General features: G+C 51.0%; 1 protein-coding gene across 8 annotated transcripts in view; it reads left to right on the top strand.

Annotated features, from left to right (window-relative positions):
* ARHGAP39 (Rho GTPase activating protein 39) overlaps window positions 1–26493 on the top strand; it is an 89815-nt gene that overhangs the window by 12493 nt on the left and 50829 nt on the right. For 5 of the 8 annotated variants that reach the window (XM_032415575.1, XM_032415573.1, XM_032415576.1 and 2 more), the window contains exon 2: window positions 25667–25832. In XM_032415575.1, coding sequence (XP_032271466.1) covers window positions 25753–25832 — 80 coding nt within the window. In that variant the 5' untranslated portion in view covers window positions 25667–25752. Of the gene's footprint in view, window positions 1–1418; window positions 5025–8599; window positions 8920–14914; window positions 17437–25666; window positions 25833–26493 lie in introns of those variants that run through there. The other 3 variants (XM_032415572.1, XM_032415574.1, XM_032415571.1) reach the window with 3 other exon arrangements.

Here is a 26493-nt window from a genome sequence, read left to right as displayed (position 1 = left end):
GGGTGTGAACACAGTACTTACTGAACTATGTCTGGATGCTGTTGTAGGTGCTGGGACACTGCAGTGAGGAACATGGGTCAGTCCTTGCCCTCAGGGACGCAGTAGCAAGCAGCACATGTAAACAGGTGACTCCGTCCTATGTCAGTGCCACAGAGAAGGGGGGTGGCCAGGGAGACTCAGAGCTGGGGTGCAAGCCTCCTTAGGGGTCAGGTGGGCCTCATTCGCAGACGATGAATCTGAGCAGAGTTGGAGCAGGTGACAGAGGTAAATCGCATGTGGGGGAAGAAGGATTCCAGGCTAAGAGCATAGCCAGGAAGGCCGGGCCAGAGTGTGTGGAGGGGAGCAGGGGAGGTGAGCAAAGAAGGAGGAGCCTGTGGGGAGTTTGGAGCAGTTGAGCACAGACTGTTGGGGACCAGGGAGGAGGTGAGGAGACTGGGTAGGAGCACCCGATCGCAACAAGCCAGGCATGAGGCGGCAACAGTGGTGGTGATAGGATCTTGGAATCTGGCGCGGTATATGTATATTTTGGAGATATATTTTTGTAATTAATCATTTTTGTCTTCTTTATTGAGGTTCTGGACATGTTTTGAGGTTAACCACTAAGATTTCCTGGTGGAATCACAGGGGGCAGCTCAGGAGTTTAGTTTGGGTGTGCTACATTTGGGAGTTTGACCTCGGAGGAAAATCATAGGCATGGAGATGCGGTGCAGGTGTTGAGCCTGGGGAGCCCTGAGGGGGGAGGAGTGCAGGTGGGACAAATGAAGGGAAGATATTGGGGAGGAGGGGGTGATTGGAGTGGACAGTGGGGAGGAGGGGGTGATCCAGGTGGACAGTGGGGAGGAGGGGGTGATCCGGGTGGATAGTGGGGAGGAGGAGGTGATCCAGGTGGACAGTGGGGAGGAGGGGGTGATCCAGGTAGACAGTGGGGAGGAGGAGGTGATCCAGGTGGACAGTGGGAAGGAGGAGGTGATCCAGGTGGACAGTGGGGAGGAGGGGGTGATCCAGGTGGATAATGGGGAGGAAGGAGTGGTTTTTAGTACCCTGGGCTCAAGGTCAAGGTTCTTGGTGATTTGGAAGAGCAGATTCTAGGGTTTATGTGTGGTGGGGAGCAAAGAGTGGGCTCAAGAGAAAAATGGGACAGAAGAAATTGGAGGTACTGAGTACAGACATCTTTTTTTTTTTTTTTTTTTAAAGATTTTATTTATTTATTTGACAGAGAGAGCGAGAGAGCACAAGCAGGGAGAACAGCAGAGGGAGAGGGAGAAGCAGGCTCCCCCGCCAAGCAGGGAGCCTGATGTGGGGCTCGATCCCAGGACCCTGAGATCATGACCTGAGCCGAAGGCAGACGCTTAATCATCTGAGCCACCCAGGCGCCCCTACAGACATCTTTTTCAAAAGTTTTTGCTGCAAAGGGGCAACAGAAGGTTATTTATTCACATTTTTAAGATGCAAGAAATTATAGCCAATTATGTGCTGATGGTCCTGACACCTTAGGAAGAAGGCTGTAGAAGAGAGACTTGTTGGAGTGTGTTAGGGTTGCTGTGCGTGTTGGGTGGTGGTTGGCAAGAGGGCCTAGAGGTGTGGTGGTCCATGGTGGCCTGTGTAAGCCTCTTCTGATGCTTTTCTTAGAGGAGTAGGAAGCAGGCTCTCTGGTGAGGATGGGGGAGGAGCTGCTGGAGGTTTGGGAGAGGAGAAGGTGTGAAAGGGGCTCAGTCCCAGCCCCTCTCCCTCCTCTGGAGGTCAGGGGGTGGAACTCAAAGTTCTAACCCTCTAATCACTTGGTTGGTCCTCTTGGCAACCAATACCCCTCCCCTTGGGTGGGGCCCAAAAGTCACCTTCATTAATAATAAGACACCTGTTTCACCTTTGCTCTGAAGCGGTTTTTTAGGAACTGTGGATGAAGACCAAAACTACATTCTTATAAATCATTGTATCACAGCAACTTCATTTAGTAGACACTTAGGGAAAAAAAAACAAAACAGACCTCTTTCTGGCTACTGTAGGAAGATAGGCTGTGCGTGTATGTGTATATGTCACTGTGCATGTGAGCGTGTGTGTGCATCTCTGTGCATGAAGGGGCAGGATGCCTGTGTTCGAACTGGGTGCATTCTGAAGGTGAAGTTGTGAGGGCTCCCTGAAGCCTGGCTGCACTGTGGTGTCTGGAAATGGGGGGGGTGGTGACTGGTGATCACCCCCGGGAACATTGTGAGGGACAGCAATGTTCCTCAGGTAAGAGTGAGGCTTGGCAAGTGGGAAGCAAATTGAGGAGCAATTAGCAAAATGTTTTTACTGGAACAGAGTAGTGGGAAATGATTCTGGACCAAGATGATAAGACAGGCACTCTTAAGTTGTGCTTAAGAGTGTGTCCAGGAGCACAACAATCACTAGCCGCGCATGCCTATCGAGTGCTGAAATGTGGCTTGTGGGCTGGAATAGTAAGGTTATTTAATCTGGATGAATGTAAGTGTAAATAGCCGCAGCGGCCGGGAGCAGCTGCTCTGTGCAGCTCGGTTCCAGAAGGTGCTCGTGTAAGGAGCAGCCCTTTATTTTGGGGATACCGTTTGAGGTGATGTTGGCTGGCCTTTTGGGAGATTCTCGAGTGTGGGCAGTGGGGCTGAGATGGACTGGGGGAGAGGAGGCTGAAAGCATGGAGAGCATTTTAAACAGTCAGTAATTGAATTTATCTTATGTTTTCCCTGCGTAGCATTGTTTCCCTCCAGCCTGTTTTCTTTCCAAAATGAATCCTTCAGTAGTTTTTACACTGAAGGTCTTTGAGTGCCAAAATCTGATATAACCTTGGTATTTCTTTGTGGATTATTGTTTCCAGTTATAACAAATCACCCCACAACTTAAGGGCCTGTAGCAATCGTGTATGGTCACCTGGGGCTGGGTCACCTCCAGGCTTCCTTACTTGTACCTGGAGCCAGGCTGGAGGAGGGACGGGGCCAGGTCGGAGGAGCAGCTGATGCTGGCCGTCCCCCTGTGGCCTCCGCAGCGGGCCGTCTTACTCAGCAGCTAAAGCACGTGTCGCGGGGGCGTGTGGTGGGACTGCGGTGCCTTCTGCAGCCCCGCTCAGTGGTCACGGTGTCCCTTCCTCCTTGTTGTATCCACTAGGAGGCAGTTGGTAGGGCCGGCTGTGGACAAGGCTGGTGTCCAGGAACCCTCCAGCATGTTTTCAGACTACAAGCCTTGTCTCTCTGGTAGCTTTTAGGGTGTTTAGTCCTTCACAGTCGTGAGGCTAGAGGAGGATTTATGTTTATTCTCCCTACTTTGTGCGATTGCTGGGCAGCACTGCTTCGGCTGTGTCCTCTGGGGTCCTCTGGGCTGTACGGCAGCTGCCTGGATGTCCTCTCTGGTGAGTGCCTCCCTCTGTTGCTCATGCACTCTGTCCTCGAGTTTACCTAAGTTCTCATAGTCTTTGAGGTGTTATTTTTTCCCGCATCCATTGAAGTTCCTAACCTGGCCGAGTTTAAAGTTGTTTCCAGGTTGCTGTTTTGTTTTATGAAGAACACTTCCCTCCACGCTCGCGTACATCGCCCAGAGACAGTTACGGGCTAGTAGTGGGTGACTGTAGGCTGCTGAGAGCCAACATCCTAGGTCCAGTGGGAACAGCGAGCACGGAGCTCCTGAGCACGGTGGCACTGGGGGAGAGGCATCCCTGGGGGTCTGTAACAATGAAAATGAGGACAGGTGATAGTGCTTGGCACACGGCCACCCTCAGCGTGGTGACTGTGAAATTTAACACATGGACAGACTGCTTCCCTCCCCTCCCCATACGGATGCATAATTTTCACATTTTAAGAAGGATCAGCACAAATGCTTCCAGACTCTGCTCTGTCAAGAGGGAGACAGATGAACACTGCCATCCTGGCCAGGGGTGCTGGGATGCTTTGGGCACGCCTGGTCCTGGCGATGTGCGTCCGCAGCGGCTGTGACTCGTAGGAAGCCAGGGCGTGTGTTTCCAGGGAAGGCTTTTTGAAGACGTGACGCCGTGCCCCGATCATGGGACAGTGTTCTGGGTAGGAAGGACAACACGTGCCAAGGCCCTGAGGGCCACTGTGACGGGTACTCGAGGAGCAGAACTGCGCTTGCAGTGCACACGTAGACACCAAGTCAGAGCAGTGAAGAGTGCGCCCGCCTGGCAAGTTTCCAGCCCAGGTCTCTGACCTCAGGACTGGCCTGGAAATGGTGGTCCTCACGCCTAGACAGAGGCGGTGTCCCCAGGCTTCCAGGGCGGACGCCCACCGTGTGCACGCCGTCTTGCTGGTCCCTGTCCTGGCACAGGTGTTTACAGTGTGAGGCTGACACAGGCTGCTGCTGAGCAGAGTGACGTCCTGCTCCCAGTCGAAGAGCTGGACCAGCTGGATGTTGCCTCTGCTTCCTTATCGGTGAAGTGGGGTTACCGTTGGTTCTTCGTGGAGGAGGCTCAGAGGACATGCTGTACCCAGGGCCTGTTCTGGGTCCCTGGGCAAGATGACAGCTATGACAAGGGACCTATGAGGGACAGAGTCTGATGACACGGAGTTGAGTTGTGAGGAGGGTCTAGATTATCTCCGCTGTGGCCTGGGTGCAGAGAGGGCAGGTGTAGGATGGGGCTGCTGGTGGAGAGCTGAGCGTGCAGGCGGCTCCCACAGAAAAGCCAGGTGTGAAGTCGTAGATGGGGCAGGCTCGGTAGCCCCTTGCGGTGCTTGCAGAGAGAGAAGGCCTCAGATGCCAGCAGAGTGGTATGGGGTCCTGAAGTGTGCGGTGAAAGCAGGGAGGGAAGCTGCCGGGAGCCAGCGTTCGTCTGTAGGGTTTTTAACAGCTTTATCGAGGTATAATTTACATACCACAAAATTCGCCTGTTTAAAGCATGCAGTTCAGTGGTTTTAGTACATTTACAGGGCTGTGCGGCCAGCACCGTATCCAGTTCTAGAGCATCTGCGTGACCCCAAAATGATCCTGCGATTCCCGTCCCTGCTGCCAGCCAGCTAGGAACTCACCTGCTCTCTGTGTCTGTGGACTCTTTGTTCTGGACATTTTGTGTAAGTGCGGTCACACCACATGGGACTTTTTTGCTAAAGGGTTACTTTACTGCTCGAGCATCCTGTTGTAATGATACCCACATTTTGGTTGTCCGTTCTCTGTGGGGGTGGACGGCTGGGTTTTTCAGGCTTTGGCTCTTAGGAGTAGTGTTACTATGAGTGCTCACACACCAGTCTTTGTATGAACGCCTGTTTTCATTTGTCTTGGGTACAGTCCTGGGGGTGCAATTGCTGGGTTGTGTGGTGAATTTATGTTTTAACTTTTTAAGAAACTGCCAACTTGTTTTCCAAAGAGGCTGCATCATCTTGCATGCCCACCAGCTGTGAATGGGAGCTGCCATTTCTCCACATCCCCCAACTCTTGTTATTGTCCACCTTCTTGGTCATAGCCGTCCTAGTGTGCATGAAGTCACATCACACTGTGGTTTTGATTTGCATTTTTCTGATGACCAGTGATGATGAGCATCTTTATTTGCTTTCTGGCCATTCGTATGTCTTCTTTGAGAAATGTCTATTCAGATTCTTTGCTTGGTTTTTAATCGGGTTGTTCTTCTTCTCTTTCTCCTTCTTCTCCTTCTCCTTCTCCTCCTCCTCCTCCTTTTTCTTCTTGTTATTGAGTTTTTTAATACATTGTGGATACAAGTTCTTCATCAGATATATGATTTGCAGGTACTTTTTTCTGTCTGTGGCTTGTCTTTTCACTGTCTTAATGATGTTAGCTGAAGCACAGTTTTGAATTTTTTTTAGGGAGAGAGCACGAGCTGGGCGGTGGTGGGGGCAAGAGGCAGAGGGAGAAGCAGACTCCCTGCTGAGCAGGGAGCCGTACACAGGGCTCCATCCCAAGACCCCAAGATCATGACCTGAGCCAAAGGCAGACACCCAACCTACTGAGCCACCAGGCATCCCCACAGTTTAGAATTTTGGTAAAGTCCATTTTGTCAGTTTTCTGTCATAGTGCGTAGAACATCACATCTAAGAGGTCTTGGTCTTTCAGCAATATTAGTGCCAGTGGCTTGGAAGTTGTTGGGCCTGCAGAGTGGTGGTGACACAGGTGAGGGTTTTGGGATCGTGGAAGGTGAAGAAGTGGAGACCAGGGTCGTGGCACATGTGGGAAGTGCATTGGCCAGAACAAAGGGGCAGGCTCTCCAAGTCGCGGTTTTTAACATGGGGATATTAGGACGTGACTGCAGTCTGAAGGGGAGGGGTAGTGGAGGGAAAGGGATAGCACGTAGGAGAGATAAGGAATGACAATAGCAGAACTTCCCGAGGAGGGGGGATTGCTCCCTGGGTCAGTTGCTGCTGTAACAAGTTAGCGCAGACTTGGCAGCTGGAGACAGCACCGAGCTGCCATTCCAGGTCTGTGCTGAGGGAGTTCAGTCCCTGAGGGGGTGGGTGGGTGTGTGGGTGAACGTGCTGAGGGACCCAGTGTTGATATTGTGACTTACAATCAATAAAAGTTTGGTCTCCATAGGGTTCTGACTCACAGTTCCCAAAACCCTTGGAATCTCCTAAGCAATAAGAGTAGTGGGAGAATCTTTTGTTACGTGTTTGGTCTTTTTGTCCTCCGTTCTTGAAATTGCCTCAGAGCCATCAAGGTGAAGTGGGCGTCTTGCATTAAGGAGGTAACTTTTGGAAGCCCCTAAAGATGGAGGCTGGTGGCCAGGGAACCAACCATGGGATCAGAGGGTTGGAACTTTCATTCTGAGCCCCTGACCAGGGGAGGGGAGAGGGGCTGGAGATGGAGTCCAGTCACCAGTGGCCAGTGACTTCATCAGTCATGCCTGCTAATGATGCCTTATTAAAAACACAAAAGGACAGGCTTTGGAGAGCTTCTGAGTTGGTGAGCCCGATGCGTCTGGGTGCCGGGAGGGTGGCACACCCCAGACTCCGTGGGGACAGAGCTGCTTTGTTTGGGACCTTGCCCTGTTTATCTCTTCATCTGACTCTTGATTCATATCCGTTGTAATAAACTGGTAATCTAGCGAGTAAACTGGTTTCCTGCATTCTGTGAGCCCCTCTAGCAAATTTGTGGAACCTGAGGAGGGGGTCATGGGAACCTCCAATTTATAGCCAGTTGGTCAGAAGCCCCAGTGACAACCTGGACTTGCAGCTGGCATCTGAAGTGGGGGCAGTCTCGTGGGACTGAGCCCTTAACCTGTGGGATCTGATGCCCACTGCAGGTTGATGGAGTCAGAGTTGAGTCAGATTTGTGGGGCACTGGTCTGCAAGAATTGGAGAGCTGCTTGGTGGTGTGGAAGACACACTGGGGAGGGCAAGGGCATTGGGCGGCTGCCGGGTCATGGTGACGCGTGGGAGGCTGTGCCCCTCCAGGCTGCAGACTGCAGCTGTGGCTGCTGGGGCGTCCCCAGGCCTCTGCTCTCCGCCACAGGCGCCTCCTGGGCCCAGCCAGCCCCTGCCTCTGGGGCCCTCGTGGAGTCAGCCTCCGTCTGTGGCAGGAGCTTGGTTCCTGGGTTCGCTTCCTAAACGAACCCTCTGAAACCTGCTTTCAGGGGAACGGACCAAGGCCATGTTTAAGGGGAAGGTGAGTGGTGCGGGTTTGGGCAGCAGTGAGGTCAGGGACCGTGCGCACGTGTGCATGGCGGAGGTCAGCTGTTCCTGTGCTGCAGGTGACGGGACCGAATGGGTGTCTGTGCCGGGCCTTTGTCCCCGTGGGTGACGGCAGAGCACCGAGGCCACGCGGTGTTTCCTCCCGGAAGGTGCCTTTGATGTGTCCCTCGGCGTCACCTCTCGTTCCTGCTGCCTGCAGGGCTGGGGACCAGTGCTCACCGCTTGGGGAGCCCCATGCCGCAGGCTAGCTCGGGGCGCCCGGGGGGCTCAGTCCGTTAAGCATCTGCCTTCCCCTTGGGTCATGATCCCAGGGTCCTGGGATAGAGTCCGGTCCCCGCAGTCCTGTGGCTAGGAACCTCCAGATACCTCCTCCCAGATTATTTCTTTCTTTTTTTTTTTTTTAAAGATTTTATTTATTTATTTATTAGCGAGCGAGAGAGAAACAGCATGAGAGGGGAGAGGGTCAGAGGGAGAAGCAGGCTCCCCGCTGAGCCGGGAGCCCGATGTGGGACTCGATCCCAGGACTCCGGGATCATGACCTGAGCCGAAGGCAGTCGCTTAACCAACTGAGCCACCCAGGCACCCCCAGATTATTTCTGTGAGAGCTGTGCCCAAAGAGATCCCAGAGATAAATGACCCCTACATAAAGGTCTCTTGAGGTGCCCACGCACATGGGCAATCTTTTAAGAACAAAGGTGAAATGAAGACTTTTTCAGATAAGCCAAAATAGTGAGTTTACTATCCACAGAACTTCATTAAAGATGCTTCTAAAAGATTTGACTGCAAGAAGGAGGAAAATGATTTATTTTTTAGAAGATTTTATTTATTGGGGAGAGAGCGCATGAGCAGGGGGAGGGGCAGAAGTGGATGGAGAGAATCCTCCAGGAGACTCTGTGCTCAGTGCAGAGCCTGACATGGGACTCGGTCCCACGACCCTGAGACCATGACCTGAGCCAAAATCAAGAGTTGGACACTCAACGGACTGTGCCACCCAGGCGCCCCGGGAAAATGATTTTAAAAGGAATGAGATGTGAAAAGTGATAACCGTGTCTCTAAATCCAAGTATTGCATGAAATAATGACCCTTTTTTCAGAAACAGGGAGACCGAGCAACAGCAGCATAGGTTTGCAAGGTGAAGTTGGAAGTCTCTCAGAGAGTAGAACATAGAGCTGGGAAATAGGAGAGAAGAATATTTGAAGGACCAGCCTGGGAATTCCAGCACCTGGATAACAGAAGTTTCAGAGACGGGAGAGAGGAACCACCCATGACAGAAAGTTACCAACGAAGTCAAGAAAACACTGCAGAGCCATCAGATATCCAACACAGGGTATGAAATCAGACCCATCACCCTGAAATTCTAGAACACTGAGGACAAACAGAAGACTCTCGACGCTTTCAGAGAGAGAGAAACAGGTCACTTTGGGAATCAAGAATCAGGATGACTTTGGCCTTCTTAGTAGCAATTCTGGAATTTAGAAGTCCAAGAAGCGCTGTTAAAAACTATGATGGAAGGTGATTTCCAATGAAGTGTTTTTTACCCATTGAGACTATCAAAGGCCTCAGAATTTGCCCTATTCTCCTTTCTCTGGAAATGACTGAGATGTTCTTTACCAAAACAAGGTAGTACATAGGGAAAGCTAATCCCTGGGGTGTGGACTAGCACTGTGATGTGTGACAGCTAGGTCCTCTGAACCATAGGCGTGGGCAGTTCGGTTAAAGATGGTGGTGCAGAGGGCTGGCAGGCATTATGCACAGTGCATTGTGCACCGAAGTACGGGTGAGACCTGAGGTGACCTGTGCCTGTTCTTATAGCCTTTTTGCAAATTCTCTGATGTTGTTGCCGTGCCTGCCATTTGGGAGCCTCCACATCATCTGCATCGTGTGCGGACATGAGGAGCTAGCTGGGTGGGGCTGGGCTGCAGCTCCCCGCCCCCTTCACTCAGTCTCCTGTTTCTTCCTAATGTGCCCCCACCCCCCACCCCTGCAGCGGTAACGGTGCATACCTGCCCAGGTAATCTGGCTGCAGGTCCTCCCTGTTTCCTTTGCATTTCCCAGCCCTTTCCCATATTATTGCTAATTCTCCACTAAAATCAGCTGGCGTTTTTGCAGTTTGGGGTTGGTGTGGTAGGGGTGGGGAGACAGAAGGAACTTCAGATTTTTGGTGAGCAGCCAGATGCTGGGAGAGACGGGAGAAAGGAATCAGGGGTGGTGCTGTGGGTGCAGAATGAAAAGGGAACGGGGTAAGGACAGTGTCCATGGGGGGGAGTGAGAGTGGATTTCTGGGAGAGGCTGGGGGCACTTGGATCTCCCTAGAAGGACTGGCCGCCTTTTAAATGGAAGGTTGGAAAGCTTAGCTAAGCAACAGGTAGAACAATCGTAACGTAGTCTGTCAGCCTGTCCTTAGGCTTGCTGTTCCAGGAGAGGTGGGATCGCCCTGGTTGAGTGTGGCCAGCCTCCTGGATGCAGACTCGGGGGCCTCTGTGGCTCTTGTCTGCCTGCTTCTGTGGTGTGGCTCTTTGTGTGCGCTCTGTGGCGCTCACGGCAGCTCCATGTCTCTTGTCATTTTGGGGAAGTTCTCGGCTGTCATGTTTTCGGGTGTTGCTTCCGTCTTTTTGTGCACCTCCTGTTGGGGCTGTGGTGTCTTTCCATGCGTCTCTGTTTCTCTTCAGCTTTCCCTTTCTCTCTGTGCTTCTGTGTGGATCCAGTGTGTGGCCTTTCTTCCAGGGGAGCAGGGCTGTCTGTGCTGTGTCCATCCACCATTAAACTGGCTAGTGGGGCCGGCATCCGTTTCTGTATTTTCCAGCTCTCAAATTTGCCTTTGAGCCCTTCCTTTGGATTCCATTTCTTTGGTGAAATTCTAAATCTTGTGATCTGTTTTCCTGAATCCATTAGTCACAGTTACCTTAAAGCTCACGGTCTGCCCTGTGAGTCCCAGCAGCACAGCAGCGTGGCCCGGACAGGCTCCCGGCACTCAGCTCCTGCTTGCCTCCACCCTCGATGCCCAGGCCCCCTTGAGCAGGCTCCCTTTCCCCGCCATGGTCTCCTTTGCTCTTGGCCCCTTGGCTTCTGCCTGCACTGGAGCATTTCCTTGCCTTCAAATAGATTTCTTTTTTTTTTTTTTTAAAGATTTTATTTTTTTATTTATTTGACAGAGAGAGAGAGAGCTAGAGAGGGAACACAAGCAGGGGGAGTGGGAACACAAGGAGAGGGAGAAGCAGGCTCCTGGCCGAGCAGGGAGCTCGATGCGGGACTCGATCCCAGAATCCTGGGATCATGACCCGAGCCGAAGGCAGGCGCTTAACGACCGAGCCACCCAGGCGCCCCTCAAATAGATTTCTTAACAAAAATTTTAGGGGCGCCTGGGTGGCACAGTCGGTTGAGCATCCAACTCTTGGTTTTGGCTCAGGTCATGATCTCAGGGTCGTGAGATTGAGCCCCCCCCCCAAGTCGGGCTCCTGGCTCAGCAGGGAGTCTGCTTGGGATTCCCTCTCTCCCTCTTCCGCCCCCCCCCGAGCCCCCACATGCTCTCTCTCAAATAAGTAGATCTTTGAAAAAAAATTTATTTTGCTTTTCAAGTTGTTCTCGACAAGAGTTTTGGCCACCGAATGCTCTTCCTTCGTTGGATGGAAGGATACCGGCATCTTAAAAACTGAACGCAGGTGACTCACCTCATTTAAAACCCTCATACTATTGTTTGTTTGGTCTCAGAGTGTTGAGCAAGCGGTCTGGTTCATTATTCTGACAAGAATGGAAGTCTTCGCTCTGGAAGCATTTCCAGTAGGTGCTGCAAGTGGTTCCCCTGTGCCGGGGCAAGAGCACGACTCCCTCTCCCAGGTGCTGTCAGCTGGCACTCGGCTCAGTCTGGCCCCTCTGCTTCCAGGACGTCGCTTTTGCTTCTGTTACTGGGACTGGGCAGAAAGGAGCCTCTGATGGTCACAGTTGGTGAAATGTTTCTCGAGTTTATCTGCGGTTTTCTGGAACGTCCAGCAAGTAACTGGAAGGGACCCCCTCCGAGGCAGCAGGAGCCCCAGAGATCCCACTCGTGCCGGAGGGTGTGGCCCAGGCCCTGCCGCGCCCAGCGGGATCTGCTGCCGGTGGTGGCCGGCACCGTGTGCCACTGTACGGGGCTCAAGTCCTCCTCTCTGCGTACATCCTTTTCCTAGTGTTTGTCTATCCTGCTTTCTGTTGGATAGATTAAAAGTTTTCTCTGGCGTTTGATTAACATTTTATCGCACGCTGACTCTGAATCCTCCTAATAAGGAAGTCCGTGGTCACTCAGCACCTCTGGTCTCCTTTTGGGCCTGAGAATGACTCTCGTTCACTGAATCAACTGTCATGGTTTTTTTTTTTTTTTTTAAAGATTTTATTTATTTATTTGAGACAGAGAGAATGAGAGAGAGAGAGCACATGAGAGGGGGGAGGGTCAGAGGGAGAAGCAGACTCCCCGCCGAGCAGGGAGCCCGATGCGGGACTCGATCCAGGGACTCCAGGATCATGACCTGAGCCGAAGGCAGTCGCTTAACCAACTGAGCCACCCAGGCGCCCAACTGTCATGGTTTTGACAGGATGTCATTTTATCACTTTGACGATGTTTTAGCCAGTGGTCAGTGTCTCCGAGTGCCTTCCTGCCCACCCCCCAGGAACATTCTTCAGCAGTTAATGCTTGTGGGGCCTGTGGGTGGGCAGTCTTGCTATTGTTTCTGTGTCTGAAAAGGACTTGATTTTACTCCCATTTCTGAAATGTGATTTAGCTGACCTGAGAACTTGATGCTGCTCATCGTTCTCTCAGTTCCGTGGGAACCTCCCCACCACAGATGCAGGCCCGTTGTGGCCACTCGCGAAATGCTCTGTTTCACCAAGTGAATTGCCTCTTTGCTGGGCTCTGTTCAGCTGCGTGGGTTTATCTGTTCATGGGAATTGGCAAACTTGGCATTCAGGAATGTCTGCTGGCCTTTCAGCCAGGGGGATGGGGAAAGCACTAAGGGAGGTGGCAGGCTTATGTTCTAGAGCGCAGACTCACGGAGCGGGACAGGGTCCCCTGTGCAGGCTGCTTGGTTCTGAGTGCCGTCCGGGTGCCCTCGCCAGGGGGACAGGCCAGGCGGGGGCAGGGCAGCGTCCTGGGAGGTGGCCCCTGTCTGGCATTTTCTGTCTGGACAAGAACCAGTGAATGGAGGGTGCTGTTTAGTGTCCCCAACCCGAGGGCGCCTCTGGTGGCTGTGGCTGTGGGAAGCCTCAGGACCCCCATCACTTCCATGGCCTCTGCCTTCCGCAGTCACCGTCCCCTCCACGACGTAGGCGTGTCGTTCCTGGAGAGGTTGGGGGCAGGGCCAGGTGCAGGGGTGCCCGAGGGAGGGAGGAGCAACGTGTGTGTGGGTCCACCTTGCCCCCGGCCCCGCCCTCCCGTGTGTGGGGCCGCCCCATGGACGCCAGGCGGGGGTGCCCGAGCTGGGAGTGAGGAGTGTTGCTGGGCACCAGGAGCAGATTGCAGCTTCCTGGGGCTCATTCTCCAAACAGCCCCCAGCGGGAGCCGGCACAGAGCGTCTTCTGTTCCAGGGCTTGTGTAGGAAGTTGGAATCAAGAACCTCGTCGCCCACTCATGCCTGGAACTTTCCCCGCAGTATGGGGTGGAGAGGAGCGAGCAGCTGCCCTTGGGGGTGGGGGGATGGCTGGAGGCCTGCAGTGCGATTCGGGGCGCCCCCACAACACGGTGTGCGGATGCCGGCATCTTGTCCTGTTCTGGGTATGCCCCTGCCCACCAGCCGTCTAGCTGCCCCACCCACGGCTCTAAGCATCTGTGCAGGCTCGTCTGTGGGGCAGGGACTGGGCGGGACCTGACCCCTGAGGTGGAGGGGAGGACAGCCAAGCCCCACGTGGTTAAGGGTCCACAGGGGGCGGACGTGCGTGCAGCTGCCCAGAACTCAGCCAAGGACATCTGCTGTCCCCTCACCGTGAGTCTTCCGCACATACTCCCTGTCCCCACCGTGCTGGGGCTCTTCCAGAGGCGAGGCTGCGAGGCACCGAGTAGGAGCAGGACCCAATCGTCCAGGCTGTGGGGGGCGGCCCTGGAAACACAGGCCTCGCTGGCACCTTCAGTGAGTACCAGGCACCATTTCTCCGCGTGGAGAGCATGTCACCAGACTGCGGCCTGCCCCGTCTGGCTCCCGGGACGGGCTGAGCAGGGGGCAGCCGTCTGCAGAGGGGAGAGAGCTGGCTTTCCATTTGTACCAGCTGGAGGCCCGGGGGCTGTTGAGAGGTGCGCTTGCTCTGACCTTCTCAAGGTCGTGACCTGTTGCAGGTGGGCGGCGCCTCAGGACAGCATGTGGGGAGCTCACACGTAGGGCTGGGACAGCACCCTGACCCAGGGCTGGGAGCCCCCTTTTCCAGCTGCCCCTACATACTCCTGAATGCACATGAATAAGTTGAGAAGTCAGCTCTCTCCTAAGGGCCCTACAGAGTCCCCAAGCAGAGGAGAGGAGCAGGGCCGGCGGGGCTGGGCCCTGGCTGCCCCCCGGTGCACAGGCCGAATGTCGCCCCAGGAAGCAGCAGGGGTCTGCAGCTGCACAGGTGTCAGGACTTTCTGAGGAATGCCGCTGTGACCACTAATAGAAACGAAAGCATTCTGTTCTGTTGGAAATACTATTTTAAAAGTAAGTGCAGATGACAAAAGCATAAAACTGGAGAAATGGAACACACAAAAGCAGGTGGAGGAACAGCCTGCGTGAGAAGACGTTTTCTTATGGCGCCGCTGCGAGGCGAGGCCCCCTTCAGGTCTGGGACCCGGCGCAGCGGTGCCCACGCACACGGAGGGCCAGGCGGCTGGCTGCCCTTCTCTGTTTCCAGTTGTCCTACAGTATTTGTAGGGGTTTATTTCCTGCATGGCTCCCCTGTTTTCTAGGGGTCTGTGGTCTGAGGCGAGCCTGGCCTCCCGAGGTCGGCCCTGCTGGCTGGTGTGCGTCCGGTAGGCGCTACGCCCAGCAAGGAGCCCAACGTGGGGCCTGAACTCACGACCCTGAGACTGAGACCCGAGCTGAGACCAAGAGTCAGATGCGTACCCCACTGAGCCACCCAGGCACCCCCTAGTTTAGTGTATTTTTAAACAATCAAGATTTTTTTTTTTTTAAAGATTTTATTTACTTATTTGACAGAGACACAGCGAGAGAGGGAACACGAGCAGGGGGAGTGGGAGAGGGAGAAGCAGGCTTCCCGCTGAGCAGGGAGCCCAATGCGGGGCTCGATCCCAGGACCCCTGGATCACGACCTGAGCCGAAGGCAGACATTTAACGACTGAGCCACCCAGGTGCCCCTAAACAATCAAGATTTAAGTAATGAGAATGACATCTTCTACATCCTCCATCCTGGTGCTGTCCTTGAGCTGCCAGGAGGGCGCTGAGGCCGTTGGGTGGAGTCTCCCACCACCTGGTGACCGGTGGCCGCCCCAGCTCGTGGGCTCTGGAGGGATGACCGTGGGACCCAGAGCTACCACCCCATTTGTCACAAAGCCCTCTCACATCTGTCCTCATTCCTGTCAGAGCCCAGTGGGGTCATCCCTGCGTGTGGAGGGCTTGGGGAGCAAGCAGGACCGGGGCGTCGGGCTGTGGTCGCAGGCCAGCTTCTCTGCTCTGACCACTGGCACGTGTATGCGTGATACGCATTTTGTTCTCTCTGAAGGGTCCTCCAGGGGCCCCAGTGCAGTTTTGTTGGTGAGACAAGCCCACGACGGCAAGGACTGCAGGGGCAGGGGTGTCCATGTGTCCTGCCTGCCAGTCACGTGGCCTCCCACGGCCAGGAGCCAAGTGCTGTCCCCCGGAGGCAGCTTTCCAAGTACTTAGCAGCACCACCCTCAGAGACGCATTCTGTGCTGCAGCCAAGTGGCTCCAAACAAGTGTCCTTTCTGTGTGGGCTGTGGTCCGACATCCTTTCCCAGAAAAGCTTGAAAAGCTGGTCCTGACCCACAAGTTGATGCCATGACTGGCAGGTCGGGTCACGGTTTCTTAGCAGTGACAGGGCGGCCCCTCCGTTGGTCGGGGTCGATGAGAAGAGCCATGCGGGAGGCGCAAGCGGGAGATGCCGGCCTGTCCTGGTCACTGTGTGTGGAGAATGGGTTGTCGTGCCTCCAGCCTGGAGCCAAGCTCTCGGAACATGAACTGAGACGCGCTCATTGTTCAGAACTTGGAAAACTTCTTAAAAACAGCATTGAGAATGGAACTCGGGCCTTCTGAAGACAATGGCTGACTAAAGACTTGTTTATCCTACTTCCCTCCCTGAAACTCTCTGAAATGAACAAAAAGAATGAAAGATAGAGAACCAGATTTAATCTACAGTGAATCCAAGCAATAGCCGTAGCCGGAGGAGGATGTTGCCAGACAGGGAAGAGGAGTGAAAGCCAAAGCTCTGATCAGCTTACAGCTCGTCCTTCACAAAGAGGGTTTGAGGGACACCGCTGACGGCATTGATGTGACAGGACGGGCCGTAGTTTGGTGGGCCGCGGGGGGACCCCATGTGGGAGCATGTGCTGAGGGAGGCGAGCTGGCGCAGACACAGGTGTTCGGCTGGCATTTTCTACAAGATCCAGGCTCTTCAGGGGTGAAGTGGGGAAGAAGAGGGCACATTGCAACTCACCATGGGGCTGCTGACCACTCGTGGCTCCTCAGGTCTTGTTTCCCACCGACTGTGGACCAGGGAGAGACCTCGGCTCCCCTGGGCCTTGGCTGCCCACGAAGTAGCCTCGCAGGCACACGCTGTTGCCCTGAGCCCTGAAGGAGTGCAGGCGGGGCTTCCGTGTGCAGCCCACCCACGGCACCAGGCACAACGGGCGCCCCACTGGCCACTCAGAAACCTTCAGGAGCCTCTCTTGTTAGACCACAGGGAAGAAACTTCTGGTAGGGGGTGCTGCTGTGTGGTACGTGCCCAGAAGGGTGACCAGCCTGAGCAGAGCGCTGAGAGGAGCTGGCCCCAAGGCCATCTTGGGAACCCTGCATTTGTAGGGTCTCAACGCAGACAGCCCTGTTAGGCAAGGGTGCAGATCTCTCTGCTTTTAGTTTGAGTTAGATTTCTGTCACTTGCAAACAAAAAATGTCCTAATACCAGAAACTCATTTCCAGGGCAGAGCCTGTAAAAAAAAAATTGGCAATAGAGCATTCTGGAATGACACACAGGCTTGAGGCTGTTCCTTTCCTTGTTTAAAGATGAGCAATAATCAGGAAACAACGTGGACCTTTATGTAGAGACTAAGGAAGGAAAGAAAGGAGGGAACAAGCACAGTTAAACTGTGGGTGAAGAAAACAGAAAGATTAGCAGATAGAAAGTTTAGGCAGAATATTTTCTGTATACTAAAAAATAGAAAATTTAAAATACATAAAAAGAAAAGAGCTCAAAGAAAAGAGAGCAGAATGGGAAGTGGGCTGGCAGAGCTGAGGAAGGAAATTAAAGACAACCCATGACCAACACGACGGCCCCATTAGCAACAACAGCAGATGACGGGTTGGACTCTGCTGAAGAAGAATTCGTCCTCCAGAGGACAGGCTGCTTGGAAAGATTGTGCTGCGTAGAGAGAACTAAACAGAAAAGTGGTCAGAGAGAAGATGCCTGTGCCAGAAGGCTGCGGGGAGGCTCCATGTGGGGAGTCCCGAGGAGCGATGGCATCCAGGGTACACGGGACAAGCGAGGCAAGGCCTCCTGGGAGGAAAGGAAGGCCGGCTTTGCACATGCAGAGGGCGCATCACGTTTCTGGACAAAGTGGATGTGAAATGACCAGCGGCAGAAGAGGACCTGGTGAATGAACGGAGTCCATTGTCCCGCCCGCCTCGTCCTCTGCTCTGGAAGGCAGTGCAGCAAAGGCAGCAAGGTAAGGGGTGAAGAAATGCTCTCCAAGACTTTGTTCTGAGCCAGCTTGGCTTCAGGATGGGCGCCCACCTGGCGGAGGTGTGTCTGCCTTCCAGCTTTGGAAGGAAGGTCCTGTACCTGGAGGCAGAGTATCTACCCATACTTCTTTTGCAGGGGAGATTTGTCCATTTTCCCCACTTATTTATTTGGTCATTTATTTATATCAGTCTGGACTTACGGATATTTTTTTATACTTTGGGTTATCATCTAATAGGAATGCCCCCCCCCCCCCATTGCTTCAGCTTTGGTCATTGAGAGCTCTGTCCGCCCTTTGCCAGACTCCATCATTGTGGGCTTTTTGTTTTAGCTCTTTGTTCTTTATTGCCTCAGTGGGATCCTACAGACTCATCTTGTCCTTTTCCTGCCCCAGTGATTTCAGCCATTCTCCAAGGATTCCTGGGTCCTTTTATTGGAGAATGCTGTTAGAGCCAAGAGCTGGGCACTGGGTATGATCCTCGCTGTGGGCTGTTGTTGCTTCTAGGTCCTCTCAGCTGACAGAGCCAGGAAGTCTGTGTGTGTGCACACGGACCTGTGTACACGTGTGTACACACCACACCTCTCCAGGCATCGCTGTGTGTGCGTATATACTGACCAGTGTACGTGAGTGCACACACAGCTCTCCAGGCATGGCCGTCCGTGTGTGCACACCGACCTGATGTGCACGCTCACACACAGCAGAGATCTCTCCAGGTGTAGCTGTGTGTGCACACCGACCTGTGTGTGGATACACCCCCCCACACACGCACAGATCTCTCCTAGTGTAGCTATCTGTATGTGTTGTACACTGAACATGAGTTCTGACTCTTGTCTCCCCTAATTCATCACCACATGGGTCATCCCAACCTCCTCTTCATGCTTTTGCTGAAATGTTCAGTTCCCGTGTACATGTGTAGTGGTATCAAAATTAGAGACTCATACTCCTGGGAAGTGACTTTATCAACTAGAGATAGTGCCTATATGCAGTTCCTTTTCCATGAATCTTATATCCTAGCTTTTATTTCTAAAGTTACTCAGGTCAGGGGCGCCTGGGTGGCTCAGTCAGTTGAGCATCCGACTCCTGGTTTCAGCTCAGGTCATGATCTCAGGGTCGTGGGATCAGCCTCCATGACAGGCTCCACACTCAGTGGGGAGTCTGCTTGAAGATTCTCTCCCTCTGCCCCTCCCCACACTTGTGTGTGCTCTCTCTCAAATAAATAAATCTTAAAAAAAAAATAAAGTTATTCAGGTCAGCATCTTTCCCTCCAGTCTCTCCTTTGCAATACAGGTAGATTGTTTTGTCCTGTGCTGCACTGCGTCTTGAGAACCCTTGACCTCCTAAATTATTTTCTTTTAAACATGCGTACATTGAAGTTCACTCTTTTTGCTGTAAATTTCCATGGCTTTGACAAATGCATAGTATCAGATATCCATAATGGCAGTATCATACTGAATAGTTTCACCACCCTAAAAAAATCCCCTGTGGCCACCATTCAACCTTCCTCCCTCCCCTGAATCACTGATAGCCACAGTCTTTGTACCATTATTATAGTTTTGTGTTTTCAGGACTGTCATATATTTGGAATCCTGCATTGCATAGCCTAGAACAAACATTTTAAGTCCTTAGTTATACAGTATGCCAAGATAAATTCCAAGGGATTAAGGAGTGTGTTTATTCAGTAAATGTTTGATTACTCTGTGTCAAGGATGCAGTGGTTAACAAAACAAATACCTCTGCCCTCATGTTGCTTACCCTCTGGTGAGAGAGGGAAATTAAATATCACAGTTGTAATGCTTTATTTGTGTAATTATGCAATAAGCAAAAGTACTTGGACTTCCTCCTGTTCACAAGATAGAGTAACAGCGATCATATTTACGCTCTCACAAGGAACTAATAAAAAGTTGGACAATAATAATGAAACCCTGGTTTTCTAAATTTGGGGTATGAGATGACAAAGTACGCTGATTCCTGTTAGATGAGAATCAAACCGGGTGAGTCCATGATTTCCCAGCTCCCTGCATGTGGGGAGTTTCCAGGTTGTGTTGCAGAGTCTGGCAGAGCCCCTGAGTTGAGGAGATGGAGCTTAGAGTCTGGGTTGGCCAGGGCGATGGGGTTTGCAGGGGAGAGCAGCAGAATAGAATGCTGCAAGCAGGGGCTTGTGGGTGGGACAGTACCATTAGTTTCCTACAGAGTGCCGGTCAGCACGTGGGTGTGAAGAAGCTATCAGAGACAGGGAGAGTCCCGCAGAAGTGTTAGAGGGAATGGTGCTCAGAACTCTTAAGAACACTGCGAGGGGTGCCATGTCATGAGGCTGACCAAACCTTCATAATTCACAGGGCACTGGGTAGACTACTCAGTGGTGAGTAATTAGCTATAAAATAACTACTGCTCTGGTGCCCCTACCCAATGCTAGAAGCAAGAACCAAAGGTTTCACACAGTTTCCAAGTAACCATATCCCAAGACAAAGCTCCAGAATACTTAGAGGAATTCAAACATTATTATAATATATTCCATGTGTTCAAAAAGCTAAAGGAAAAACACTGAACACATTGAGAGACATGGTAAAGAGAGTGAACTGCAAAAAGATCTAAATTAAACTTACAGAGTTGAAACTAAAATGAGGGTGCTGATACCTGGGTGGCTCAGTCAGTTAGGCGTCTGCATTCGGCTCGGGTCATGATCCCAGGGTGCTGGGATCGAGTCCCACATCAGGCTCCCTGCTCAGCAGGGAGCCTGCTTCTCCCTCTGCTGCTCCCCCTGCTTGTGCACCCTCTCTCTTTCCCCCTGACAAATAAATAAAATCTTAAAAAAAAAAAAACTAAACTAAAATGTCTGAATGCAAAATATACTGGCTGGGATTAACAGCAGATTAGATATTGCAGAAGAAAAGCTCAGTGAACTTGAAGACAGAGCAGTAAGAACTATCCAAACTGAAACAAGGAGAGGAAAAGTACTCTTAAATAAACAGAAGAGCAGGACTGAGCTGTGGGACACCTGGCAGAGACTAGTACTTGTATAATTGTAGTTCCCAATGGGAAGGAAAGGGTGCAGAAAAACTATCTGAATCAATAATGGCTGAAATGCTTTCCAATTTGATGAAAACTATAAACCTAAACAATCTTAACAAACCCTAAACACAAGAAACACAGATACAGTTACACAAGGTACATCATAATCAAATTGCTCAAAACCAGTGATGAAGAGAAAACTCTTAAAAGCAGCCAGAAAAACAAGACCTATTACATACAGAGGGGCAACGTTGCAGATGATGGCAGATTTCTCTTTGTTAAGTGTGGGTGAGGAGGCCGGGAGCAGCCAGCCTGGAACTCTGTACCAGTGGAAATACATTGTGAAATGAAGCTATTCAGGTGTACAGAAGCTGAAAGAATTCATCACCAGCAGACCTGCAATGCAAGCAATGTGGCAGGAACTGCAGTAAAGGCTTCAGGCTGCAGAGAAATGAAACCATGTGGAAATCTGGATCTACCCAAAAGAATGAAGATCCTTGGAAACTGTAGCCACATGGCTAAATATAGATACATATATACTGTCTTACTACTCAAATCTCTAAAAGATAATTATTTAAATAAAAGTAGTAAGAGTGGGGGGGTGGTTATAACATATATAGAGTAAAATATATGACAAGAATGGCACGAGGCCCAGGACAGGAAAAATGGCAAACTCATGTACTTCCAGTGGTATGATTTCCCTTGAAGGCAGATTATGATAAATTAAATATGGACACTATAAACCCCAAAACATCTACTAAAATAGCAAAACAATAAATTACATACAGCTGATAAATTAACAGTCAAGATAAAATTGAATCACATAAAATACCTAATCCAAAAGGAGGCAAAAAAGAGGAAAGGGGGAACAAAGAACAGATGGGACAAACTTTAAAAAGTAACAAAATGGTAGATTTCAACCTAACCATGTCAACAATCACAAATCTAGATGGTTTAAACACCCAATTAAAAGGCAGAAGTTGGGGTGCCTTGGAGGCTCAGTCGGTTGAGTCCGAGTCTTGATTTCGGCTCAGTTACTGATCTCAGGGTCGTGGGATCGAGCCCTACGTTGGGCTCCGCAGTCAGCGGGGAGTCTGCTTGAGATTCTCTCCCTCTGCACCTCCCCCCACTCACGTGTGCTTGCTCGCTCGCTCTCTCAAGTAAATCATTATAAAAGGCAGAATTTGTCAGCATGAAAAAGCAGTACCCAAATATATGCTGGCTACAAGAAACTCACTTTAAATACAAAGACACAAATAGGTTAAAAGGAAGGCAAAAAATGTACAATTCTTTTTTTTATATGTAATTTTTTTTTAAAGATTTTATTTATTCATTGGACAGAGATAGATACAGCGAGAGAGGGAACGCAAGCAGGGGGAGTGGGAGAGGGAGAAGCAGGCTTCCCGCGGAGCAGGGAGCCCGATGCGGGGCTCGATCCCAGGACCCTGGGATCATGACCTGAGCCGAAGGCAGACGCTTAACGACTGAGCCACCCAGGCGCCCCCAAAAGATGTACAATTCTAACACTAATGGAAAGAAAGCAGAGTTGCTGTAATAATATCAAACATACTGATTTCAGAGATGTTTCATAATGATAAAGAGGTTACTTGACCAAGAAGACAACATAAACTTTCTTCACCTAATAGCAGAGCTACAAAACACATGAAAGAAAAACTGATAGAACTGCGAAGAGAAATGGACCAATCTGCAGTTCTAGTCGCTGCTGTAAGTACCCTGAGTAATTGGACAACTGGGTAAACAGAATTAGTACTGGCACAATCAGCCTGCCTGACCTGGTTGGCGTTCATAGAGCACTCCACCCAACAGCACGCTTTGCCAATGCATTTGAAATGTTTACCAAGATAAATCATTTGTCTGTGTCATAAGTTTTTCTGACAAAAATGGAATTAAGTTAGAAACCAATAAAAATACTGGCAAAGTAAATCACATACTTCCTTGTAATCCATGAGTCAAAGGACAAATCAAAAGGGAAATTGGAAAGCTTTCACATTGGATGAAATTGAAAACGGTCAAAATTTACAGGATGCCAGAGAAGCTGTGCTCGGAGGTAGACTTTACAACACTAAATGCCTGACTCAGAATGAAATTTTTTAAAAAGTTGCAGAACACTCAATTCCTACCTTAAACTAAAAAAAGGAGCACAAAATAAATCCAGAAGACTGAAAGAAAGGAAATAATTCAGATCAAACTGGAAATTAAAGCAGAAAAGACAAAACTGATGAAGCCAAACCTTTTTTTTTTTTTTTTTTTTTACAAGATTAGTAAAATTGACAAACTCTGGCCAGCCAGATAAGGGGAAAGAGTGAAAAGAGCATGAATTACCAATATCAGGAATGAAAGAGGTGGCATCACTACATATTATTCTGATCTTAAAAGGGTAATAAGAGAATGGCGTAACAACTTTGTGTCAATAAATCGGACAACTTGCATGAAATGGACAAATTTCTTGAAAGAGAAAACCAGTGAAGGTGACTCAAGAAGGAGTTTAAGACCTGGTTAGCTCTGAATCTACCAAACAAGTTAAAATTGTAATTAAAAACCTTCCCACAAAGAAAACTACGTGTCCAGATGGCGCTGCAGTAGTATTCTGCCAAACATTGAGGAACAGATAACGTCAAGTCTACACAAACTCCCAGAAAATTGAGAGGATTCGTTTTGTTATAGTATTATCCTGATAGCGAAACCAGACAAAGATGGTACAAGAAGAAATTGATAAGGAAATGCAAAGGAGCTAGAATAATTAAAACAATTTCAGAAATGAGCAAAATTGGGAGGACATAGCACTGTCTGATTTCAGACTCAGGGCATTTGGAGTCAGAGACATGGTGTCTGTCCCAGATTGGAGAGGGCTTTCTGGAGGAAATGATGCAAGGGTAGACTCGGGAGCACGGAGGAACAGTCAGATGCCACAGAGGTAACCGCTGTGCCTTCTGCTCTGGACCAGCCTTGGAGGATGGGACAAGGACTGAAAGGGGTACACACCTGGAGGTGGTTGATATAAGTTGCTTTCAGAATATGGTAGATAATTTTTAGTTTTTCAAAATTTTACTAACACTGCTCAGTATTAAATGTTGAAGCCATATAAGAGGGTCCCCTGTTTTCACTCAAAGAGACAAGGACTTAGAGTTTCTTTCTTCTTTTTTTTTTTCTTAACGGCATTCCCAATAGTTTTAAGTATTTAAATGAAGGTTGTATGGATATTCAAGTGGCAGAAAGGAGAAGGCTGGGAGCATCTCCTCCAGCTCATGAGCCAAGCACGGTCAGGTTGACCTCTGGTGTCACCATCTCTCTGGGCCTTGGAGACAAGCATGTGATTGGCCTGCAGTCTCCCACCTTGGGCCCCTGGCCAGCTGTGCCCTACCTGGGGCTTTGAATCTGTTTTATTTCCCCTTGACTAGTATAGTTGGGATCTGTGGGTCAGTCTCTGCTGGGGAGGGTTCTGTCCTGGTACCAGCTGGGTTGGGGACAGTGTCCCCAGTGACTCTCTTGCTCATTTCTGCAGGCTTTCTCCTGAAGAGACGCATGTGTACAGAAAAGTGTGAACGGGACGCCTGGGTGGCTCAGTTGGTTAAGCATCTGCCTTCGGCTCAGGTCATGATCCCAGGGTCATGGGATGGAGCCTCAAGTCGGGCTCCCCGCTCAGCGGGGAGTCTGCTTCTCCCTTTGCCTCTGCCCCTCCCCCTGCTTGTGCTCTCTCTCTCTCTCTTTCTCTCTCTGACAAATCAATAAAATCTTTAAAAAAAAAAAAAAAAGTGTGAGAGCCTGGGCGTGAAGCTCCTGAGCTTTCATAAACCACTTGCATAAATGGCGCCAAGCTGAACCCCGAATGGCACTGCCACTTGGGCCCTTCCCCTCAGTACCTTGCCTGGAGGCTCCTGATTTCTGACAGCAGAGCTGACTGCCTGATCGTGAACTTCATGTGCATACGATTGTGTTCGGCCTCGCACTCTCACGCTCTGCTGAGAGACTCCTGCATGAGCTTGGGTGGTCCATTCTGCCGTGATGAACGTTGGGCAGTTTCCCCTGTGGGCTGTTGTGACCAGGGCTGCTGGGCACGCTGTGTGCAGGCCTCTGCCAGACTGAATCGCTGTCAGGGGAAGCCCTCCGTGGGGGCCGGGGTACGTGCAGCTTTAGCGAGTACTGCCTACTGTGGTCCTGAGCAGGTTAACCCATCTCCCGAAGCCCTGATGAGCCTCCATACCCTTGCCAGCACGTGGTGGGTTTTCTTTCCCATTTTAGCCATTTTGGTCAGTGTAATTAAAATATAATTAGCCATTATGCTGTGCATTGCGTAACATTTCCCTGATGACTAAAGAGGTTGAGCATGTTTCCATGTGTTTATTAGCCACGTAAATATTGGTTTTTTTGTAAAGTGTGTTTTCAAGTCTTTTTTCTCCATTTTTCTACTGGATTTTCTGCCTTTTTCTAGGAATTTTGTATGAGTCCTCGGCATAGTCCTGGGCTACCTTTGTCAGATGACATAAGTGTGCATGTGTACTGGATTGTGCATGTTCTCTAGAACAGGTATTTCCCATTCTAGACTTGCCTTTTTACTCAATGGTGTCTTGATAAACAGGGGCTCTTAATTTTATTATGGTCAATTTATTTTTCTTTGTGGTCAGTGGTTTTTTATGTCTGATTAAGATACCTGAACCTACTGTAAGACTACAGACATTTTGTACATTTTTTCTAAAAGCCTAGTTGTCTTACTCTTCAGACGTTCGTCTAGATGTTCATCTAGAGCAGAGTTCTGTGGGCTGGCTGAGGCAGGGGTCAGGGTCATCTTTTTCCATGAGTACATCCAGTCAGCACACCACCATGTTTGAAAAGTCCACTCATTGTCACAGATCAGGTGAGCCTAGGCGTGGTCAGTTCTCTGTGAGCGTGTCCTTGTGTGGGCCCCGCCATGCTCTTGGGGCTCATTACCACAGCAGTGCCAGGTGGGTGGTGCTGTCCCCATCAGAGAGCCGAGGACACTGTGTGTGAGAGGCGGCGGGCCGCTTGCCCAGGGCCGGCTGGTGAGGGGCGTGGGTGCTCTCCGTGGGCCGGGGCTCGGGGGCCGGGCACAGGGGGCACAGAAACTGTGCTCGGGCCTGGGTGTTCCTTGTTCTCACCAACGCACGGGGCTGTACTGGAGAAGATGTTTCCCGAATGTATATGCTTAGAGATGTTTGCTCTCTCACAGGGCGGTGCCTTCCTGACTGACACTGGAGGGAGAGTCCCGATGAGCCGCTGACTTCTGTCCACCTGGGTCCTCAGGAAAAGACTGCGATGTCCCAGACACGGGATTATGAATGTGAGAGCCATGACGCTGGTGTGCAAGAGCCCCGGATTTCAGGATCAAGCACGAGGTAAGGAGAGGCGTCTGTGTGGCTGAGTTAACAAAGGACTGGCTGCCTCCCTTTCAGAGAAGGAATGGCTGCTGTTCATCACCTGTGGGGTGGGGGTGAGTCGTTGTCCCACCTGCACCCAGCAGGACTGGCAGCTTTCAGGCATGATCTGTGCTTGCTTCTGAATTGGATGTCCTCCTGGGGAAGCCCCGTCCCCAGGTGTGGCCCTGCTTCCTGCCACAGACGAGGGGCTTCTCATGCAGGTGGCCTTGGGTACCCTGCAGGCCCGTGGCTGGACCCAACTCCACATGCCTGCTCTGGGCATCAATCCACAGCAAGGCAGGTGGCCATAGTTCATCATTTTTATTTTTCATATTTTTAGCTCTACTTGGAAATAATTCCATATTTACAGGAAACTTGCAAGAGCAGAAACGCTGCACTGAACACTTGCGTCCCCTTGCCCTGATTCACCCTCGTGGCCTCTGTGTGTACCTCCCCTCCCTTCACACAGGGCTGTCTCTCCGAGTCTCCGGGGGCTTGCCCAGGAGAGACGTCGCTGTGAGTGAATCTGGGCGGGGGCAAGTCTCCTGTCTCGTCTGCCTCACAGTCCTGCTTCGGCCGCCGCTTCCTGTCAGCCGTCCCCACGTCTCCCAGCCCTCCTGCACATGCTCACGCCACCCAG

This window comes from Phoca vitulina, unplaced genomic scaffold, assembly GCF_004348235.1.
Source record: "Phoca vitulina isolate PV1807 unplaced genomic scaffold, GSC_HSeal_1.0 scaffold18, whole genome shotgun sequence".
In the NCBI taxonomy this organism is placed as follows: domain Eukaryota; kingdom Metazoa; phylum Chordata; class Mammalia; order Carnivora; family Phocidae; genus Phoca; species Phoca vitulina.
The sequence above is the reverse complement of the archived record's forward strand: the minus strand, read 5'-3'. Positions and strand labels throughout refer to the sequence as shown.